General features: G+C 49.0%; 1 protein-coding gene across 1 annotated transcript; it reads left to right on the top strand.

Annotated features, from left to right (window-relative positions):
• The first annotated feature begins 655 nt into the window (after nt 1-655).
• Nucleotides 656-19,910, top strand: LOC144138781 (dermonecrotic toxin LspiSicTox-betaIE1ii-like). Its single transcript, XM_077671245.1, has 4 exons — nt 656-887; nt 8,536-8,667; nt 17,359-17,602; nt 19,696-19,910. The coding sequence occupies exons 1-4, from the start codon at nt 659-661 to the stop codon at nt 19,829-19,831; spliced, it is 741 nt and encodes a 246-aa protein (XP_077527371.1). The 5' UTR covers nt 656-658; the 3' UTR covers nt 19,832-19,910.
• Nucleotides 19,911-22,106: the final 2,196 nt, after the last annotated feature.

The following is a 22,106-nucleotide window of genomic DNA, read 5'->3' as shown; positions in this document are numbered from 1 at the left end:
TCACGTCAATCTTCTTGTAGCATCGCTTTTCTCTTCTAGCTACACGCATTAAACAAGCTAACTTTTGCCTTTGCCTCTGCCTCGTCGAAATGGAGGCAACTCCTGCAAGGCGCTGTTCCAACCGCGCTACGACGAGGGAACGGGAATTATATTTGTAATGCTTCGCCCCAGTATCAGCCCTATTAGCACCACCCTGAGCACCAAAATAATTATTGTGGTCGGCCCACTGCTCCGTTAGCGGCGGTCCTCTGTCTTTACTTTTCCCTGTTTATTTAAATTGCTCTGAAGGGTCCAAGTACCTTGATTTTTTTTGTGAACGTTTAAAGAAAAGACGGGAAGGTCGAGTTTGCTCTATATCTGCAAGGAAACGTTTCAATGCGACTAAACCAGGGGGTAATTTAATTTCCACTTTGCCGCGATTATTTCGTTATAGTCGGGAAACTGTCCGTCAATAGCTGGCTCGCACACCGCCTAGACAATTTTCTATCTGCCTATGGCTTCTGGGGGGGACATACAGGTTGATAGCTCATTTTTAACAGCAATCTTTGCGCATAGCGTAAAACGTTACGCTACCTCCATTGTGTGTAGCCCTTACTGCCCGCATGGTTGCAAAACATACGCAATAAGAATCTTTGCTTCTTTCTCGCAGAGTGAGTGGATGGAAAAGCGGCCCTTTTTCATCATCGGCCACATGGTGAACTCGCTGTACGATGTCGACGTCTTTGTGAACAGCGGTGCCAACGCCCTGGAGGCAGACATACAGTTTGACGCCACTGGAACGCCCACTTGGGTTTACCACGGCTGTCCTTGCGACTGTAACCGTGAGGGCAGGAGGTACGCGGAGATCCCCGAATATTTGGACTACTTGCGAAACGTCACGCACGTGGGTAAGCATCCGAGTCAAACCTTGAGTACTCAAGTTTGAGGCAAGGCGGAGCATATCCGCAGTATATTTAACTACATTTCACTTGACACAGAGCTGGGGTGTATAACTGAACCTGCAGCTTGGAGCTAACGGTGAGATGAAAGTTGTGCAGGGAATTAGATGAGGTACACCGGCCACATGACAGCGACATGATAGTACCAGCCCTGGGAAACGGGAGTAGGGTAAGCAGGCAGTTGAAAGACTAGGCAACCAAAGTTGGAAGTTTTGGCGTTGACTTGTTCTGCGGAAAGCAGAAGTGCTTTAATTTAAGTTTAGAAACACCTTTACTCGGCAGGAGGGGAGCCCGTCGACAGGTTAATCGGACAAGCTTTCACATATCCAAGTATATCTCTTTCTTATGGCAATCACTGTCGACCTACCACTGTATCTGTTTCATCATAGGCGATTTTGGCGATGTTCGGTTCCTGCTAACTTATTTAACTATTGGCCGGGCGGCTGAATCGAGGGGCAGACATACAGACAGTCCAAAATGTTCTCTTGTAAGCAGCCGAAGAAACACTGTTTTTCTTTAAAACTTTGGTAAATTTGGGCTTGGTTTGGAATAGCGCCCAGAGCATTCAAAATACACTAGTAGCACGCAGCCCCATAGCTGGGACTGGCCGATGGACACAGCAAACGAAATGTGGGCCTATTGAATGCTTTGGGACCCTGAAATTAGAAACTTTTCTTTCGGGAACCTACAGAGGCCTACATGTGTGCTATAAGCGCGTTGATTACAGAAGTAGAAATTAGGCGAGAACTCAAGCCTGTTTTCAATAAATTTATGGGATCATTGCTTTGTGACTGAAATGCAGGCCTGTGCTAGTCTGAGGGAACGCATAACGTTACGCTTTGAATTCTAATGTGGTGGTCGGTGCCCGTATCTTTGAGTACAATGAGTGCGGCTTTGTTTTCCACGTCGTAAGGCTCAAGATACCACCTACTGAACGTTAACCTAGACCGAGAACTTAGGCTGTTGGTAACGGCTCGCAGTAAAGGTAACGGAGAGAAGAGAAAATTTGGAGCCGTAACACTACTTTGAAGATGAAGCAGCAGCGGAACCATGTTGGTGGATAATATTGAGCTATGTATACGGTGACTTACTACAGCGGTCGACTGAAGACATATACCATTAACTTCCCTGGAATTAATGCTGAATTAATAACCGTATAATTTGTCACGGGAGCTTGGATAAAACAAGAGGTTGGAACGAGTCTCTGGAACGAGTGCAAGTGGTTCTTGTCGACGCGACCCGATGGACGCGCGCAGTTTTGGCCAGAACTTGGCGAATACAGTTTCGCTGTGAGTGACGTATCAGGAAAACTTTGCCAGCACGCGCCTCTTCGAGTTTAAAAACTCAAGCTTCTGCCGCACTTAGCAGAAAAGCACTCACCACTTAGATCTCGCGCTTTGGCAGTTCCAACAACACCTGTGTATCCGGAATTTCGGACTAAGCCGCTATTGCTTTGACATTCACAACATCACAAGCAGTGCTTATAACACTATGAATTGTTACAATTTTGTTTCAATTTTAAATGAAAACTGTGCTCTCGATAGAGAGAGAGAGAGAGAGAGAGAGAGAAATTTTTTTATTTCTCCATCAGAGGCTGATGCGTGGGGGTCGCCCCGTGGAAGGCGTCCCTAGTCCAGGATGCCTTGACTTCGGCTGGCCGTCCGTGCTCGGGTCACCAATTTAAGCTGGATATCCGGGTCCGGGCTGGCCAGGGAAGCCCTCCACTGCTAGAAGGTTGGGTTGGAAAGGGGGGCAAGTCTGGAGTTCGTTGCCACTCCCATATGATGTGGTAGAGGGTGCCAGGCTGGGGACAGTAAGCGCAGAGGGAAGGTTGTTGGGTGGGGAAGATGAGGTGGAGGCGGGTGGGATGTGGATAGGTATTCGTTTGGAGCCGCCGCCAAGTTGTAGCGTCCTCTCTGGAGAGGCGCCAGTGTGGTAGTGGGAGACGACGGCGAGTTTCCCGGTAATGCGCGAGAATCTCCGTGTAGCCACTGAGTGGGTGGAGTTGATCGTGAGGGGGTAAACATTGGCCACCCTCGGCAATGGCTCGGTGTATCATATCGCGAGCCGCTGCGTGAGCCGCTTCATTGCCGGGGATGGCGGCGTGTCCAGGAGCCCAGACGATGCGGATGTCAGGGGTCGTTGAGCAGTTTTTGAGGATGTGAAGTGCTGATGAAGAAATTCGGCCACTTTGGTAATTTCGGCAGGCTGTCTGCGAATCGGTGAGGATGGTTACTTGGTCAGGGCGGGAAATGGCGGCCAGGGCAATGGCTATTTCTTCGGCGACATCGATTGAGCTTGTGGTAGTAGTGGCGGCAGTGACGCATTGGCCAGTATGAGTAACTACGCAGGCTACGTGGCCGGCGCGCCCAGGGTAGGGGGTAGCATTTGTATATAGGGTGCTGGGGTCTTCGCCGTATCGCGCAGTCAGGGCTCGAGCACGGGCAGCCCGGCGGCCAAGGTGGTAGTTGGCGTGCATATTGCGAGGAATTGGGGCCACCCGAATGCCATCTCGCAGGGCTAGAGGAATGCGTTGTTTTTGTTCCCTCGGGGGTATCGGACGGAGTCCTAATGCTGTAAGGACCTGTCGACCAGTGGGAGGCAATTGCAGGCGCCGTAGTTGAGCTGAATGATGGGCTTCTTGCAGCTCTTCCCACGTGTTGTGAACACCCAAGGCGAGTAGTTTGTGGGTCGCAGTAGCAGTGGGTAGGCCAAGCGCAGTTTTGTACGCTTGGCGAATCATTGTGTTGAGCCGAGCCTTTTCTGTTGTTTTCAGAGCGAGGTAAGGGGTCCCGCAGGCAATGCGGCTAATAAGCAAAGCTTGCACTATCTGTAGAGTATCGTGCTCTTTAAGGCCTCGACGGCGGTGGGAGATGCGTTGCAGAAGATGCATCAGTTGCGACCGGGTTTTATGCAGATGGGAAATTGTGTGCAGCCCAGAGCCGTTTTTGGGTATTGTGAGACCCAACACCCGCAGTTGCGGGACGTTGGGGACTGGCTGCCCTTCAATGGCCAGTTGAGGTTCAGGTATACCTCGAGCAGATTTGTGAGAAGGCTGAGAGTGGAGCGTTAGCAAAGCCGATTTTTCGGGTGCGCACTGGAGGCCTCGTGTCTGGAGGTAGTGAAAGGTAGGAGTAATCGCTTGCTGCAAGGCGTCTTGCTGCTCTCCAATGGAGCCAGTAGGCGTCCAGACGGTAAGGACATCCGCATATAGTGCGTGTTTAATGTGGGGAATTGACTGCAATTTCGGTGGGAGGTCCTTCATGGCGATGTTAAATAACAGTGGCGAGATGACTGACCCTTGCGGAGTACCTTTCGCTTGCATCGTGAAAGCGGACGATCGAAGATATCCAATACCAATTGTCGCAGTACGGTCCGTTAAGAAGGCCTTGACATAGTCATACATGCGCTGTCCACATCCGAGAGATGCGAGTCCTGCAAGTATTGCCGAGTGTGAAACATTGTCGAATGCACCCTTGATGTCCAGAGTGAGTATGCAGCGCTTGTGGGATGATGTGAGGCGATCAATAATGTCCGACTTAAGTTGGATTAAAATATCTTGCGTGGACAGATGGGGTCTAAAGCCAAACATGGTCATTGGGAAGAGATCATTATCCTCGATGTGTGCTACCAAGCGGTTATGCACTAAATATTCGTAGTTTCCCTGCACACGATGTCAGTGAAATGGGGCGAAGGTTTCCTGGAGTCAATGGTTTCTTAGGCTTTGGGATAAGAGTAATATCCGCGTGCCGCCAGAGTTGTGGTAGAGTTCCCGCACTCCATTGTTTGTTGATATACGCTAATAAAGCTTCAAGGGCGGCTGTATCGAGATTGCGCAAGTATTTGTTCTGGATGCGGTCCTTACCCGGTGTGGTATTGCGGGTGAGGTTCCGCACTACTGCCTCAATTTCTGGAAGGGTGAAGGGCGCATCGAGGTCAGCGTTTGGGGGGCCAGTGTAAGGAGCATGGGGCAGGGACGAGTCCCCGTCTGGTCGTGGCCATGGTTTCCTTAGCTCCTCTAGAAGTTCTTGTTCCGTGCCGGGATAGTTTCGTCTTGGCACTGCACGCTTAACGGATTGGACACAATTTCGTCATGACACTCCTGCCCAATCTATTAATGACATCGAAGAACGGTCAGCTGCTCTCGATAAATTTAATGGATGCGTCGCTCGGCCTGCCGATGAAATTCACGAAGCTTTTATAGCTGGAAAAAAGCAGGTGAAAGTAGTTATGACCAAGTATTATAGACGTCAACGTATTACCGACATTGACGTTTAACGCCCTATCCACGTGCAGCATCGTCGGATCAGACAAAACCAGATAAAAAAGGGTCCCGTATCAGCTCACTTTGCTGCAAATGTTGTCGAAAAACGATAGTCTCCTGCCGACTCTGCCTCGTAAATGCCTCTCTTCTCTTCCCCTCCCTCTCGATCATGACACAATAAACACGAAAGAGGTTTGCTGAGGTCACTCCAATTTTCACGCATCCCACTGGTGGCGCCATCTACCGGAACCTTCTGTTGCGGTTGAACGTAAAACACTCCCACGAGGTACAGGCTCACGCGAGCTACGTTCGTACTTTTGGGCCAAAATATGGTCTTCAACGTGTATATTTTGTTCGCTTTAAGGAATTTAAAAATTCTCTAAGGTCAGGTTTGCACGCACACGTTACATTTTTAGTGTGGGGCAGCTAGTGGGTGAAAACCTGTGGGTAACATAAACCACCTTGGAATCTTTACGCTGGGCCTTGTAGTTCCCAAAAATAATTTTAAAGGCGACGTTTTTAAAGCTCAACAACCCGGTGCATCAAAGTTTGAATGGTTTTTATCTATAATGGCAGGCACTGCACAGTCTAGAGCAGTCGTGTTGCCTGGTGACCTTGGTTTGGAGTCGGATGCAAGATGACGTCTTGGAACAGTCACGCTCTAGCTGCAAACATACGCGTCCGCGGTCTTTAATTTAATATCGTTCCTGATTCCGAGGTTACGGTTCGTAAAAATTGAAAGGAAATGTCCTAGTATAACTAGCTGTCAATATCTAGATGTGTGTGTTTGGCTGGAATGTGGGGTTGGGGAATGGAATATTTTTGCTTGCTGCCGGCCGTCATACATATGAAGATTAAAGTATTTGAATCATGCAGCTACCTTAATAACGTGTGTTAAATCTCCCGCTGGGTATGCGCTATTCATCATGATCATCATAAAAGCACCCCTGTCATTAAAGTTATCGTCACCGCTAAGTGCCGCCATGGCCCAGGTCTTCCTTGCGTCGTTCTTCCGCTATATTTTTTGTCCTCCCGCGCCCGAGATAGTCGATGGGTGCACCATAAATCCGTAATCCTAACATGTTGTTTTTTTCTGTCCGTAAGGTCAATCTTTGCGACGCGTTCGGGGATTGCTATCCCCTCTTTCGTCTCCACCGGTGCTTGCGCCGTCGCGCAGATCTCACGACAGCGAAGGGCCGCCAATTTAATTCTGACGACAACCAGACTGAGGGTCCCGCTGTCTCAGAAGGTTATAGTCCTTTAGCCGTGCAGTTATTGTGGCGAAGTCGATGTTTTGCAAGTCCTAATATTTTGGTGGAACGGTAACTGTTGCGCAGGGAGTCTAGTGGTGTTCTCATGCCGGCTGTGTGCTTGCCTTCCGTTTGTTTTTCCTCTCCTAACGAGATCGTTTTCCTGCTTTTTGTCAGCTCAATGTACGGTCCGGATGGTTCTCCACCGGGCCTTGCTGCCTCCTCGCATGAGGCAGACGTGACGCGCCAAGGTTTCTCGGCTTTCCCAACTTCGCTGAGATAGGACACCTCAGATTCGTGGCTGGGTACAACCTGTAGCAATCCTTCGTTGGTTAGAGTTCGTCGGCGTTTCATTACTTCCAGCAAGCGTTTGCTATTCACGTTGGCTGAAAGAAAGATACACTCGATCTCGCACGCTGGTGGCTCTGCCTTCTCTTTTTCATCCTTGAAATCTCCAGGGTTTTCGTTGTCTGTTTGGACGGCAGCCTCTGAGTCGTCCTTGTCTGCGGCAGGTGTAGCCTCGGGGTCTGCACACCCTTCTTCCGTTGAGATGTTCGATGCTCCCTCGGGGCATGCTCCGACTTGCAGGTCCTTTCGTTGAGCCTCGTCTTCGGCCTTGCATGTTGAAGCCTGGGCTGCAGCGACAATTTGTTTCTTTGCGGAAAATTCGGAGTCATTTGTGGGAAAATTGGTTCCCATCGTCTTCCTTTGTCTGGTGAGGGAAAGAATCGCTTCCTAGCGTCGCGCGTCGCGTTAAACGAAACGGGTCTCTGCATCACCATCCGGGAGCAGTTGTACTCCGACGGACCTACTGGCCTCACGCTATCCCGAGTCGATGTTTCATACGTCGTCGTGTGCACAACGCGGTATGCACTCTCACTTCATTCTGTCGGCGTGCTAGACGTGAGCATGATAGACGTGAACGTGAACTTCTACATCTAGCACAAGTCCCTGTGCTCGCGCGTAGTCCTCTCGAAAATGCTCCCATGCCTCTGCTGTTCACGCGGCTCAACCTTAAATGTGGGGACCTGGAACGTTGGCAAGGTAACCTTTGAGGTCGATGTAAGTGAGCGCACTTCAGAGGGGTCGCTTCGATGCGTTGCCGACCGAACGCCGTTGAACACAGAAGTCAATGGGCGAGGGCAAGTTGCCTGATGTGTCGTTGGTAGTGGCTGCCATTTCCGGGTGACTTTGGGACTTGGGACCTTCAAAGCATCGCGCAGTCACATGAGGGTACGGCATATCTCCCCTCGGCATGCCAACGCGTCGAAGTAGTTCTGGTCCAGTTTGTCACGTTCAAGCAGTTCTACGATTCTCCTTTCGACCTCGTACAGTGCGGCATCTTTGCTTGCAAGGTCAATGGCCTCTTGCAAATCATGCGAAGATGGCACATTCGCTGCCTTGAGCAGTCTCGCAGTGGCGATGCGAAAGATGCGTTGCTGCCGGCGCAGCTTATCTATTCGACACTTACTGTCAGTCGTCACTGGACGGTCTGGGCCAGCCATGCCGACCTTCGGCTGAGGGCTTGGCTGAATAGCGGAAACAGTCAAAATCGTGGGGTTCTAGGAACCTCAAGCCGCAGGGGACGTCGTTGGTCTCCTTCGTCGCGTGCGGTCATCCTCCCCGGGTTTCGGCAGCAAAAAATACAGCGGAAGAACGACGCAAGGAAGACCTGTGCCCTGGCTGCCCTTAGCGGGGACGATAACTTTATAGACAGGGTGCTTTTATTATGATTATGATTAATGGCGCATACCAAGCGGAAGATTTCACGACGCGTGCACAATTAACCTTGATTATATGTATAAACGATTCTCAGAAATCAGCGTTGGCACTAAAACTTAGTAACTGTGAACTACAGAGATCAGCGCGCAAAAACTCGCCCAGCTTCCCAGGTTGAAAATTCTGTTTCTAAGTATTCTGCGTGATGGCGTGTCAGTTTGGGAAAATATAAATTTTATGGCGCAAAATAAATGTCATTGTGAGACATATACATTGGCATTATTATGCTTCTCAAGTAACCTTCACCTTCTTCAATGGGGCTTACCTTGTCCTTTTTTGTTTGTTTGTTTTTTGCTTGATACAGACAGTGGCAAGTTCAGGGGCAAACTCAGGCTCCTTTTCCTCGACCTGAAGACTTCGAGCATAACTTCGGGCTACCACTACAAGGCCGGTCAACTCATCGCCGATCTTCTGTTTAAGCACCTCTGGAAAGATGGTGAATACGCACTTTTTTGCAGTCGGTTTGAAACGAGAAAATGTTCTCAAAGAAAACATCACGAGCAACTCATTTAAACACCCGAGAGGAACGTAATGGCGAAAGTTAGCGGGGTCACCTAACATATCACGCTGCTTCGCATGCACTTCTTTATTGAGCTCAAAATTGTGTTTCACAAAAATTGAAATTAAGCTTCGCCGCACTTAACCCTACAATCAATCGAAATGTTAATGCGCATGCCGAGAGATTTTTAGTGCGAACGCCGTGCCCTTTCTGCTGGCTTTCGTCTGGTCACCATGATGAGAATCGCTTTAGTTTGATCTTGCACCTTCCAAGCGACGAACCTTTGCGGCAGTGCAAGCACGCTACAAGTATACGCTCTTCCCTCACCACCACCTCAGTTTCGCCGCTACTCGGTCCCCATTGTGCGTTCTTATGTACTTTTCAACACGAAAGTGTTTTATTCCCGAATACACAAACATTAGAGTGACGTCATATCCGTCACGGAAGTGACGCTAGTTGAACGAAGCAAGCGGGCTGTAAAGGGTGCACCCCTGCACACAGGGTCTTCTTGCGGGGAAGCAACCTTTAGTACTAAAGTGTATCTTATAGTTAGGGTTGTTTGCTTTTGGGTTTTATATTTCAACACGAAAGTCTTTTACGCCAGCATATACCAAGATTTCACTGACGTCATATTCGTCACGGAAATGAAGCGAGTACACCTTTGCCGAAGCGACCCGCCAGCGGGACGTCGCTCACCATGCACACCCACAAGAGATCCGCGGATCCGCAAATCATGCTGAGCTGCAGATTTCGCTGCACATTTCACTTTCGTGTTTTACCGACTCCTATGACAGAGGAACCAACCATGTTTTTTTAGATGCGACGCTGAAAGGAGCATCTCTTGCCGGCGGCCCTGTCCTTCCTGCGTCGTCGTTGTCCGCGTCCGCACAGCTGCGTCTCTCCTCTGCTCACCCCCTCTCCTCTCGCCGTGATAGCGCGCCCTCTCCGCCAACATCTGTGGCCCGCGCAGTACGGCGCGCTCTCTCACTCCGCCGGTGGGCGGCGCTCCGCGCGGCGCAAGGGCGCTGTGCGCATGTGCAGCTCCCTCTCTCCCCGTGGTCTCCTCTCCTTCGGGCGCGCTGCGCAAGCGGAGTGCCGCACTCCGGCAGGTCTCTTAGTCGACGGTCGTCCGCGCTACGCTTGCTCTCTCTCACTCTCTCTCTCTCTCTCTCGCATTACCCGACGATTGTTCACGCAATTCGAGTAATCGACCCAACGGAAACGCACAATGAAACCCCCTTCAGCGTAGCATCACACCAGGGTTCCTGCGAGGGGAGGTGGGCGTAATTTTTTCCCGTACTTCTCTCTGCCAATCTGAAGCGTTGTGTGACAATGAAGATGCAGGATGTCGCAGAGCGCCGGGTTACATCTTGAAGCTCACCTAGCTTATTAATCCTGATTTAATTATTGTCTCATATTTTACAATGTGTCTCTATTTGTGGCAGTTTATGCCTTGTGGCACTCAACAGGTACTGAGTGAGTAAAATCAAAGCCATGTTATGTAGTGGTGGTAATGGAATGCATCTTGCAATATATTCAAAACGATGTGCGCGTTGACATTGGGATGGGACCAAAATCATGCTATACCCACCGAATACGTAAGTACGCCAGTCACATCTGAACTGTTTCGGCCTCTAATTCAAGAAAGAAAATTATTGTTGTATTGTTTCTAGATCCGCAGATCAATATCATGCAAAGAGGTATGATTGCAACGATGAGCGAGCTCTATGGGGAGTTATCTTCGCTATTTTATCGGGCCAGTGAAAAGCGACAGTCAAGCGTAATTGCACAGGGGCAAAAATCTGTGATGGAAATTGACATAGTGCGTAGCAGATTGCAAGATTTCGGGCTAAAAGGCCAACTGCGCTCAAAATTTCGCCAGCGTAAAAAATCATGTCATGTAGTAGCACACAGAGCGAGTGCTAACTTCAAAACACTGCGTTTCAAACCGGGACGCGCGCGACGCAAACTGCTCCGGACGATTAGTGGTTTTGGAATTGAAACTGAAAAAGAAGGCGGCCATTCCGGGCGTGACGTAGGTGATAAAACGGTAGAGGGCGCACCGGTGCTAGCGGCCGCTCGCAGGAGCCTCAATATGCGGGTAGTAGCGTCCAGTTTAGCAGTGTTATTTTCTCAGGCGAATTTTCACCAGCGTCTTTACAAGGCTTATTATGAAGATAAAAGCAATTTCGAACTGGCGTTGCTATAGTATAAGCTGAAACGAAGTACACCGCCGCCAGTTACTTTTGCATCAGAATACCAGCTCCTGAGGCAAGAATTCTTGCTACTATGGGTTAAAAGACAGGCCACAATTTACAAAGGTTTTAGCTCGCATACGATATCGAAAACCAGCTTTGTTTAGGCGGCGCCTTGGCTGTCATCCCACAGTTTTTTTCTTTTGAGGGGAACGAACTGCACACGGGCGGCGACAGGTCACAGACTGCTTTTGCTGTGTAATTACGTGCAAACAGGGTTGTTATTATTTGTTCAGTAACCTTCACGTCGCTAAACATCGAGGATAGAATTGTAACATCGGTTTGGAACCGCAGTATAGGTTTCAATGTTAGATGATGTGATGATGTACTGCAACGGGAAAAGGTTACCTATCTATCGCGGTTTTCTACTTTCAGTAGGAGCATGTGCAGTTGATAACATTTTAGTTTCAGGTAAACGAAATCTATCATTCTACAGAATATAATTACTTTATTTCGCGATTGAAAAAAATGTTGTGGTTCTTCGTTTATATGAGAACATTTTCATTAGCTTTCGCACTTCGCGAAGACGATGGCTGATCTTTTTGCGAATATATTTGTTAGCAGGAGCAAGGCTGGTCTTAGTTCGCTTAGCGATTGAAGAAACAATAACAGAGATGGTTATATGTGCGCCTAGAACAGAGCACAAGCTATATCATCAAATTTTTAGAGGTGTTTAGGGATTGGAGGTGGCGTTGGGCTGGCCCTAGTACAGCAGGTATTCCACGTTGTGCTACAAGGGGTCACGGATTTATAAAGGATCTTTTTTCTGAGTCATCTGCAACGACAACGTGGCTGTTCCGCAATTATCAGTTGATGCGATAGGCAATGATAAACACACAGCGTTTGATATACAAGAAGAAAACGTCATCCTCGTTGTCAACGCTATCACTATGCACGCTGAGGGGCAAACGCGCAGCAGCGCCACGAGCACGAGACAGATCGGAGCCAATGAAAGTGTTAAGGCGGATCACACAGCCTAGTGTCCCAAATGGCAAGGTTACAAAGCACTTGTAAAATGCTAGGAGGAAGCAAGGCGTCTCTCGCGTTTAAATGGAAATTCACGTTTGCGAATTCACAACCCATATAAACTACCAGGTGTCCTCAGACTTTTTTTCGGAAATCATGGCTGAGCGTAAAATTCCTGCATTCAAAACTTTTGCCTTCCCAGCTTAAACATTTTTAAACACTATCCTGCAGTTTCGCCCTCGAACGCACTCAACGTTCTCTTGTACGTGAAAAGCCTCGACGCCCGGGATGTTTTCAAGGGAGCTTTAGACACATTCTCGGCGCATCCTGACTCACAATCTTGGAGGGACTGCATCGGTATGTGGTGGGTGTCTGATGCAGCATGAAGTGCATGTCTTCAGTGAAGGTCCCCATGAATCACGATGTAAACACGGGACTGAACGGTGATATTCTCACAAGGGCTGAAAACAATATACGTGGTACAAATGCATTATTTTCCCAGTATACCCCCACAGCCCCAAACGTGTAACGCATTCAGTTTTAGTTTATTATTCGTAAGAAAATATGCAATGTGTGAAAAAATATTATACAGAAAGGGGTCCCAGAGTTTAGCACTGTAATGGGACCCATTGTTACTTAACGAGTAGAAAAGAAAAAAATTCTCAGCAGTGGCGAAAGCTACTGCTGAGCGTTATTCTAAAAACGTTATTCTGAGCGTTATTCTGCGTTATTCTGAGAACGCGTTATTCTGAGAACAGCGTTATTCTGAGAACGCAGTGAAGTAATACAACAGAAATTATACAAAAAAATAACAGACAAAGTCACAGTAAAATATTGTATACAATAGTTAGCGGCAAAGTTACATTTAACTCACATAAAAACGGCAAAACATTAAGAATAAGGTGGGAAGGCATTTCAATACAAAACATACTAGTACACCCGATGTAGATGAATGTCTAAGATTCTAACACTTCAAAATGTACATACAGGAAGTTAAATGGCGGATGATTGTTAGGATATGTATGGTCGCAGTAATGTTTTGAAATGGGTAAGCGATAGTGCAGTTTTTACAGTGAGGGGCAAAGTGGTACAAAATTTTATGATAGTGAATCGCAGAGTCTGTAAGCCGTAATTTGTGAGTACTTTTGGCAGCAAGAAGTTATTGTGTAGTAAAAACCGCGTAACATTTGGGTTAGTTAAATGATCGATGCCAATCACATTAAGAAACTAGGAGTTCTAACCAAATTATATGCGGTGATTCCCAAGTTGTACTTGATGAGTTCGTCTATGCGTAAAAGATTTAGCTGCAAGAAAAGGGGTGTAAAGCGAACATTGTAGGAACTGTGGGTGATTATTCGGACAGCCTGATTTTGTACATGCTGCAGAGGAGTTACATGAGAGCGGTTAAGTTAATCCCCAATACCCCATACTGTAATTGAAGTGACTGTGGATGAAGGCGTAGTCCAGCGTGCTTAGAGTTTGTGGTGAAAAGTAATGGCGGGCTTTTATTAGGACACTGATACTATATGCAGTCTTGTTTTTAGTGAGTTAATGTCAAAAGTGAATTTGAGGAACGGGTCTAATTCAACACCTAAAAAGCTGCAGTGTCGTTATGGGTAGATGACACGTGTGTTAACGTAAACCGGAGAAATGGTACACCGCACTCTGTTAGGGGAGCTGAATATCATATAATGCGTTTTCTGTGGAATAATGCATAATTGTCTTCTTCGCACCAATCGACGATATTTTTGAGGTCATTATTGATCTGTGAGGTATTTGTTAAGTATTTGTCAGATATAGCATTTTTAAACCTCAATTCCCATCATGTGTAATAAAAACTGGCCCTATACACCAGCCACCACCATCGCCTTTAATTGATTTCATACTTATCTGACTTACACGTTTTAATACCTAACTTTCTGTGGTGATCACTTTTGTTTGGCGCTGTTTACCCTAGCTGGCCTTGCGCCAAAAAAGGAATCCAACAATCAAAATCAATCATTGATGTCCCTATAATGCCCGGCTTGCGTCACAGGCATCATCATGCGCATGGAGAAGGCCAAGGCGGCCGGTGAGTGTCTAAACTGGTGGCTGCTGTCGCTGAGGAGCTTCTCGGCAGACACAGTCACGACCGAGGGGTCGCTGCGAATGCCTACTTTCTCTATGTCATCCCCAGCGGCGTTCATGGATGACGGGGTCCATTTTCGTAATTTCCTGCTCTAGTGCTTCTGCATAATGACCCGTGGCAGCAGATGGGGGCACTGCACACCGGCTACCACGATTGTCTTCAACTGTTTTTACTCTAGGCCTTACTGAGCGATTTTAGTGTTTACATCTTCACCCCTCATACATAATGACTGATTTGGCGCTCTTTGCCCTAGTTGGCCTTGCGTCATAAAAATCCAACCATCATCATCGTCTGATGATACTTCCAAGAATTGGTCACGTATGCCGTCGGGAATGACGACAATGTGCCTCGTTCCCGTTTGTAGGGTCGAAGTTCTTTACTGGTGCCGAATGTTTCAAGCAGAATGCAGCGGCGTTACGCTTCAGAGCCCTTGGCACGGCCATGTCGCGTCCTTCCAGATGGTAGATCATGACGCGCAGCTCGTGAACGGCCCGCTGCAGGGCGGCTAGGGCGTATTTCGTCACCATTCCGAGCAAAGCGGCGTCTTCGACGTAGTCCGCTGGCGGTAGGTCGACAGGGGCGCGTGAAAGGCAGTGGGCGTCCGAGTGTTTCCTGCCCAATTTGTAGACTATCGTCACGTCGAATTCTTAGACGCGCAGGGTCCCGCGCACGAGACAGCCAAAAAGGTTCTGCAAATTGGCGAGCAAACTCAGCGCATGATGGTCGGTCACCACATTAAATGGCCTGCCATACACGTAGAGGCAGAATTTAGAAATGCCCACATGGTGGTAGGATGCTCTTTCTCAGAGGCTGAGCAGTTTTTTTGTCTTGCTTAGAAAGGCCACGGGTGGCACACACGATTACTTTTTCGCAGCCGCTTTGCTTTTGGACGACGACTTTACCCAGGCCTATATCGGCGTGTGTGTGCACTTCTGTTTCGGTGTCTGTCGAAATGAGCGAGTACTGGCGGGCTTTGTAGGCGTCGTTTAAGTTCTTGGAATGCTTCCTCTTGGGCTTCTCCCAGCAGAAAGGGGTTATTTCTTTTCTCCAGCGCGTGAGTGGCTCTGCAATGCGTGCAAAGTTTGAGACGAAGCGCTGATAGTACGCGCAGAGTCGGAGGAATCCTTGCACGAGGAATCCTCGCTTCAGCGGGTCGGCATGATCAGCGGAGAAATGGACTGACTTTGCCTGAAGATCAGTAATGGTCCCTTTGTGCGACAGAAAGTTCTGTCCAAGAATTACATCGCGGGCAGTGTGGAAGAATGACAACAGCAGGGTACGTGGTGCCATTTATGGCGGCGCGCGATGTCACGGTCCACTCGGCGTCACGAGCTGGCTTCCTTCTGTGGGGATATGCGGATTATTCCAGCGGGTCGTAACTTTTTTCCGATTGGTCGCGAGTGATGCTCTCATCACTGAGTAGCCTGCTGCCGTGTCTATCACAGCCTCCACTTCAAGGGCATCATGGAAAGCCGTACGTCGGAAGTAGTCTTCGAGTTCCTGGTTCGTCGGGGCGTCGTATCACGGCTGGTTCGCATTGATGGTCAATGGCTACGCGTCGTAGTTGTTGTCTTGCTGATTGCGAGATTGGTGACGTCGGGGAGGCGGCGCGCCGTGTGGCTGTTTTCGTGTTGCAAGGTCCCGTCAGAGTTAAGTCCATACACCTAGCTGTGGTCGCGTCGTAAGTCTTGGTATTATTCGCTGCGTCGTTGCATCGTTGGAGGGTTTTTGACTTTGCGCGGTGGTGCAACTTCACCTCTAGAAGCTGCTGCTTTCAGTTTCCCCTTCGTGGGCTGGGGGACCTTCCACGCGCGAAGTAAGCGTTGCTGCGGCGGATCGGCCATAGGTATGGGTAGGGCAACGGCGACCGGTTGAAACGGGCAGGGCCGCGGGTGTTCTAAGATAGATACTCGTCGATCTCACGTGGTGGTTGGCGGGGGAGGGCGCCATTCGTCGACGGAGAAACTTTGAAGGCCGAGTTGCTTGTAGGTGCCGGAACGGAAAATGCGGCCGGTTTCTACGCTGTGGTAGCAGAGCGGTGGTCGGGGGTTCGCCGTACGTCAGTCTTCCTCAGCGTCGGGTTTTGCGCCATAAGGGGTCGGCTGGGCAACAGTGGACGGCAGTCACTAATAAAAGCCTAATAAAAGTCACCTTCAATTAGGCCAACATAAATAAGCGTCGGACGCGAAGGCATTAAATTTTAAGAGCCTACGATTGCAGTGGGCGAAAGTCCATTGTAAATGCCATTGTCAGGCTGTGGACTTTAATAGTGATGATGATGACAATGAGGATGGAGTGCAGCGTACACCTTTTTGCCGCGGGTATCTTTGATCAGCCACGCACTTACTCATTTCGGTATCTGACTGTCTCCCGTGCAGATGGCCATGCTGGGTTTCCCTCCATATTCTGCCAGCATTTTCCTCAGTGCCTTCTTCACTGCCTCCTATTAGTTTCGACCTTATAATCGTTTTAATAATTTTTCTATCCATGTATCAAGTTCGGGCAATATTTATTTCTTGGTACGCAGCACTTACACCTCCGTTACTGTGGTTTGGCGTCTTTGTCGGCCTCGTAACCAAGCGAACGAAGGAAACACCCAAGAGAGAAGAAAAACGGAGGAGGAAAGTGCGGTGAAAGCGTGATGGAGAGGGCGGTATGCTGAGGCGGCGCCACAGCAGCAGGCAGCACACGCTGCGTGATGCACGCACATAGGTCCTCCGGCTTCCTCATCGTTGCACCTTTCTCGTTCAGTAAAACAACTCCCCCTCTCTCCTCCTTGTAGCTTTGCTCACCTGAACCACGTGACATTTGTGCGGGAGGTTAAAGCAAGATTTACAATAACATGCTCGGCGCCGGCGACGCGCTCACAGATAACGGCAGAGTAGCGCGCGCAGCCGTGCCTTCGCTGATCACGTGATCACTTCGTGAGACGCAGCAGATATGCGCCGTGATCGAGAAGACTGCAGTTCGCGCTGCGCACAAATTTCGCCTTAGGGAGAGTATAGTAATGATCAGCTTTTATTTCGGTTTCTATTTTCATGGTTTATCCTAAACAGTTACTTTAAATGCATTATAAATATATTTCTTTGAATACTAATAATTGCTTTCCTGCGTTAGAGGCCCTTTCCTGGCCCGTCCCCCCATTAGTGGGTAGAACTCACTCTTCTCGCACCTCGACCACCACCACATATTTCAGTAGAATACACGTAGTGGGGTCGTAAAGTGCACCTATTTGTGTAGGGTTTTAAATAAGCAATACAATGCTATTTTTTTTCACAGGCTTCGACTTTGGGGGAATGGCTCCCCTTGAAGAAGTAGACCAAACTTTTGCGGCACTTGGTATCTCTGACCACCGATGGGCAGGCAGCGGCAACACCAACTGGTTCGCTTACATCGCTGGCCGGTACGCTCGACTGAAAAATATTGTAGCCTGCCGTGATGGTCGCATTCCAGGCTGTGACTTCGTTGACAAAGGCTACGCATGGACACTCGATAAAGTATCCAGCATCGCCAGAGAGATCAAGTAAGAATTCTTCATTGTTTTCTTCACGCGATTGTTTTCAGTGCTCGATATAAGCTGTCTGTTGATCCCATAACGACCGGAAATGGTTTAATCATGCAAGAATATCCTCGACGTACTCCAAGACCATACTCCTTTACAGTGAATAATATGACTATTAAAAGAGCGCCCGAATGACATATCTCGCAGCTGAACGGGGCCGTTACACGACTTCGGCGCATGCCTCACGCAGCCGGCCGCCCGGCTGCCAAGAACCTTGCGCAAGGCGACGCCGGGTGCCACATTCAAGAGAAACGAAGCGCTGCAGCATCGCCGGCTGCAGACGGAATTGAAAACGTTCACATACATTGACACGCATGCGTACTCAAATATCTCGACCGCAGGCACTGGGTGGAAGGGGTCACGCTAATAGTTTTCGCGCTCCGCTCGGTGTACATCGTTTCGTATACGGAGCAAACAGACCACTCACCCATTTTACAAAACGAACTGTGTGTTCTCTGAACCGCCTCCGTCTCCTGGCTCGAGGGACCTCGACAGAATCCAGCCACTTCTCTGCCTTGGTTGTCGTGAGCTAGCCCCGGTCCGTTGTGCCTGCTTTATGGTTGCACTCCGACGTTCTCGGCGCGCGGGCAAGCGGCGGTAGGTCACGGCAGGTCGGCGATGCCTCGTTACGGCCATGGAGGAAAGAAAGGCCACGACCCGCGCGCAAGTCTGTCTCTTCAACCGGCTCCGAAACGGCGCAGGCGCAGTTGCCTACAGCTCCAGATGCGCATGCGCAGTGATACGCAGAATTCCGCGCCGCCGCGTCCGCCCGCGAAGCAAGAGGTCTCCTTTATTTGTCATTTTGGACTGCTCAGAACTGCCCAAGCCAGCTCCGTACTTCATTTGCCCATTTGCACATATTTCATTTGCCTTATGCGGGGGCAGTTCTGGACTGCCCAGGAGCTGCTCAAAACTGCTCTGGACAGGCAAAGAGACCAAAGGTGTTGCACAAATCTCGGGAGCCTTCCTTTTTTTTTTTTGCTCAATCTTTGTCGTCTGCATAGGCGCTGCCGAGCCGTGCTCCCTTGCTCATGGCCTTGGCGGCTGCTGTGGGGCAGCGCTTGGCAGCGAAAACCGCTCGAATGGGAAACATTGAACGAGCCGGCGGGGTGGGAGGCGGGGAGGGGGGTGAAATGTGAGGCGACGCGAACCGCGAAGTCGACTTGTGCCTGCAATGAGCCCAAAGCCATGCACACATGGAGGAACAGTACGTTGTTGGCGGATCAAACGGATGGGTGGATATGGGTATGAAAGGGGAAAGCAAGGGGGGCGAACAGGTGCCTTGAGGGGGGGGGGGCGGCCCCCAGGGGCCCCCCTATGGATCCGCCACTGTCCTGAGGCACAAACTGCACGCGGTTTCCGCCTACAGCAATTTCATCATAACACATGCCGCACAAAACGATTTTTTTGTTTACTTTTAGCTTTCTTTCGGAATATCGCTTTCGTGCTGCTTCTGCGTGTGGGAAGGCCTTTGAGTTTTTATTTTGTCCACCCAAGAACAAAGAAAGAACATTGTATGCAATCTATGAGTGCCGAATACTGAAAATTTGATACACCAACATAAGTTTTTGGGCTATTGTAATTCCTCCAAACAGATATTGCAAAACGAGAAAATTAAGACTTATGTTGCTTTCAGTCATTTCTTTCAGTTGGGTGTTTCGAATAGTTCGGCAAACGTTTTACATCAATGGATTTTTTTAGAAGTAAACCTATGTTGTATCTACGACCCGTGTGTTTTTTTATAGCATTTACTCGTATCTTAAGAAGTGCACAAATTGTGGCGTAAAATGCAAAATGCCCGCAAATATGTAATGCCGCCAAAATAGGATTAAGGCCCACAAACGGGCTTGCTCGAGTAGATCACTCAAGTTTACAAAGCGCAAAACGTGGCAGATATCGTGTCGCAGTAGGTTACTGTTATTTCGTTCGCTTCCCATGTCTTTGGTGCATTTATAACATTCCAGGTAGCTTTCTTGTGGATGCTATTATAAATTCGCATCGCAATCATTTACATAGGTCCTACAAATTATATAATTCGATATTTTATTTCGCAGACTTGGACTGGACGGGGTCATCACGAACTATCCAGAGAGCGCCCTTGCTGCCTTGAGAATGAGTGACGTAGCAGAAATTGCTCGTCTGGCAGGGCCATCTGACAGCCCTTGGACTCGGTTCAGGACTCCACATTGAATATTTACAAGGCGCCACCTCAGTATGAACACGCAGATAATGTGGAGCGTGTAGGCGGAGCCGGTAAATAATAGAGGCTGCTCCTAAAGCCATTTTGATTTTTAATAAAAGTGATATACCTGAAATGACGGTTTGGACTCTCTCTCTCTCTCTCTCTCTCTCTCTCTCTCTCTCTCTCTCTCTCTCTCTCTCTCTCTCTCTCTCTCTCTATCTATATATATATATATATATATATATATATATATATATATATATATATAATCTATTATTTCGTTTAACAGCAGATATTTAAGGTGAGTGTTATCCGTCCGTTTCACCACAAAGCATTGCGGAGCGGTGACGTCACCTCGCGTGCCGTAGGTGCGTAACACATGCCATAAAGCGCGAAACACATGGACGATTGGTGCATGGGAATCGCATGCGACTGATCGTGGCGACTGTGACACGACTAGCCGTACGCGTGAATTTGAGACACATGGCCCGATGCGCACGATGCGTCGTCGGCGTCGCTCCGCCAACTGTTTTTGCTCCATGGTCAACTACGACGATCGCTGAGCTGAGCGCCCGCAACATCTGCTGGACGCCCCAGTTGATTCTCGTAGGAGTAGCTCCTTGTGGCTTCTTCAAGCCGTGGAGTGATGGTTCTTGACGTCGCTTCTTAAGGGTTCATGACACAGTCCCACAAGGTGAGCTCCTGGTCTGCAGTCTCCCTGCCACGGAGCTGGAACTTGTCGGGCGGGTACGAGTAAGGATACATTCAGTTCATCAGAGCCGGGGTAGGCAGGAACCCGGTCTGAAGCTGTCTTAGTAGCACTGCCTCCGCCCGGCTCAACCCCGTGTCCGGGGGTGGAGAGTTGTACGAGCCAGGGGGTAGTCCTTGGTGATTTCGCCATAGTCTGTCATTCGTACCTTAGCACCGAACAAGGTTGGACGGTCAGTTGCGGGGGCGCGGTGGGTTAGTGTTCCCGCCTCCGCGTGTGCCATCTCGTTGTGGTTTGCGTTGTTACTCGAGAGAGAGAGAGAGAGAGAGAGAGAGAGAGAGAGAGAGAGAGAGAGAGAGAGAGAGAGAGAGAGAGAGAGAGAGAGAGAGAGAGAGAGAGAGAGAGAGAGAGAGAGAGAGAGAGAGAAAAACTTTTATAGACACCACTGGCCTAAGTGGCCGCCATGGCTGCCCTAAGGGCCGCCACCACGGCTTGTGCTCGACGCGTCCTTGCCCGCACGCGCCGGGATCAGCTTGACTCGAAAAGTTCTTGTGCATTCTAGACGTGCATTGCGCAGCACTTGCAAAGCTTCTTTGCAGATGCGTCCCTTGGCATAGTTCCGAACTGCCGTTCTAGATTAATTGATCACAGACTGACAGCCTGCCGAAAAATCTGTGTTCGTTTTGTATGAGTAAATTGAATTACCCTAAACTTAGCTTCAGTGAGAAATGAAAGGTCACTGTTTTGTGTGGGGAAAACTGAAAACCCTTCCTGTCAGGCCAGGTTGTTAGTCTGTTTAGAGACACCTGCAATTGTCTTTCACGTGTCGCTACATTGGAGGACGTACAAGCTATTTGAAGAGTTCCAAGATAGAGCGAATACGTAATAGACCTCGGAATTATTTTTGATGTGGAGTTCATTTGCATGACAAAAGTGTTGTGCTTAGAATGCAGCCCTCAGTCATCCCATTCTCGTAACAAAGATCCCCGAGAGCGCTGAACCTAGGAGCACTTGAAATGAACAGTTTGTCATGAAGTCGTTCAAGCGATTCAGCATTCTTCCACGGATGCGTAATTCTAGTAGAACACGCATGATTTCAAACTCCAATGTGGTGTCGTAAGCCTTCTATAGGTCAAAGAAGACGGCAAGGCAATGTTGTTGGTGTACAAATGCTTCTCATATTGTATTTTTGAGACGGACAAGAGGGTCCATTGTAGAGAATGCTTTCTGGAAACCGCACTGGTCAACATCCAGCAGTTCTTTTGATTGTAATACAAAGTATAATCTGGTGGTTATGATAAGATCACACGTTTTGGTTAGACAGCTGGTAAGGACATCGGGCCTGTAGCTACTAAGGAAGCTTGGCGGCTTTCCAGGTTTAAAGACTGCAACGATAAATGCTTTAGATGCGAAGCATCTCATGCTCGGGGCTGTGTCCCTCCCTCCGTCGTTGTCGTTGTCCGCACTATACTGCGCAGGCGCGTCTCTTACGCCCCTTCAGTGTTTGGGCTGACGTCAGCGCAGTCCACTATAAAAAGAAATAGTTAGGCGGCGCCCGGTTGCCATCCCACGAC

Source organism: Haemaphysalis longicornis, unplaced genomic scaffold, assembly GCF_048455015.1.
Source record: "Haemaphysalis longicornis isolate Haplotype H1 unplaced genomic scaffold, Haemaphysalis longicornis Haplotype H1 scaffold_5, whole genome shotgun sequence".
Taxonomy (NCBI): Eukaryota; Metazoa; Arthropoda; class Arachnida; order Ixodida; family Ixodidae; genus Haemaphysalis; species Haemaphysalis longicornis.
The sequence above is the reverse complement of the archived record's forward strand: the minus strand, read 5'-3'. Positions and strand labels throughout refer to the sequence as shown.

What these genes read in the sequence shown, in the direction of transcription:
- LOC144138781 (XM_077671245.1), top strand. Translation starts at nt 659, where the DNA reads ATGGAAAAGCGGCCCTTTTTCATCATCGGCCACATGGTGAACTCGCTG. An exon ending in GCGAAACGTCACGCACGTGG is followed by an intron (nt 888 to 8,535) that starts GTAAGCATCCGA and finishes TGCTTGATACAG; the next exon opens with ACAGTGGCAAGTTCAGGGGC. An exon ending in TAAGCACCTCTGGAAAGATG is followed by an intron (nt 8,668 to 17,358) that starts GTGAATACGCAC and finishes TTTTTTTCACAG; the next exon opens with GCTTCGACTTTGGGGGAATG.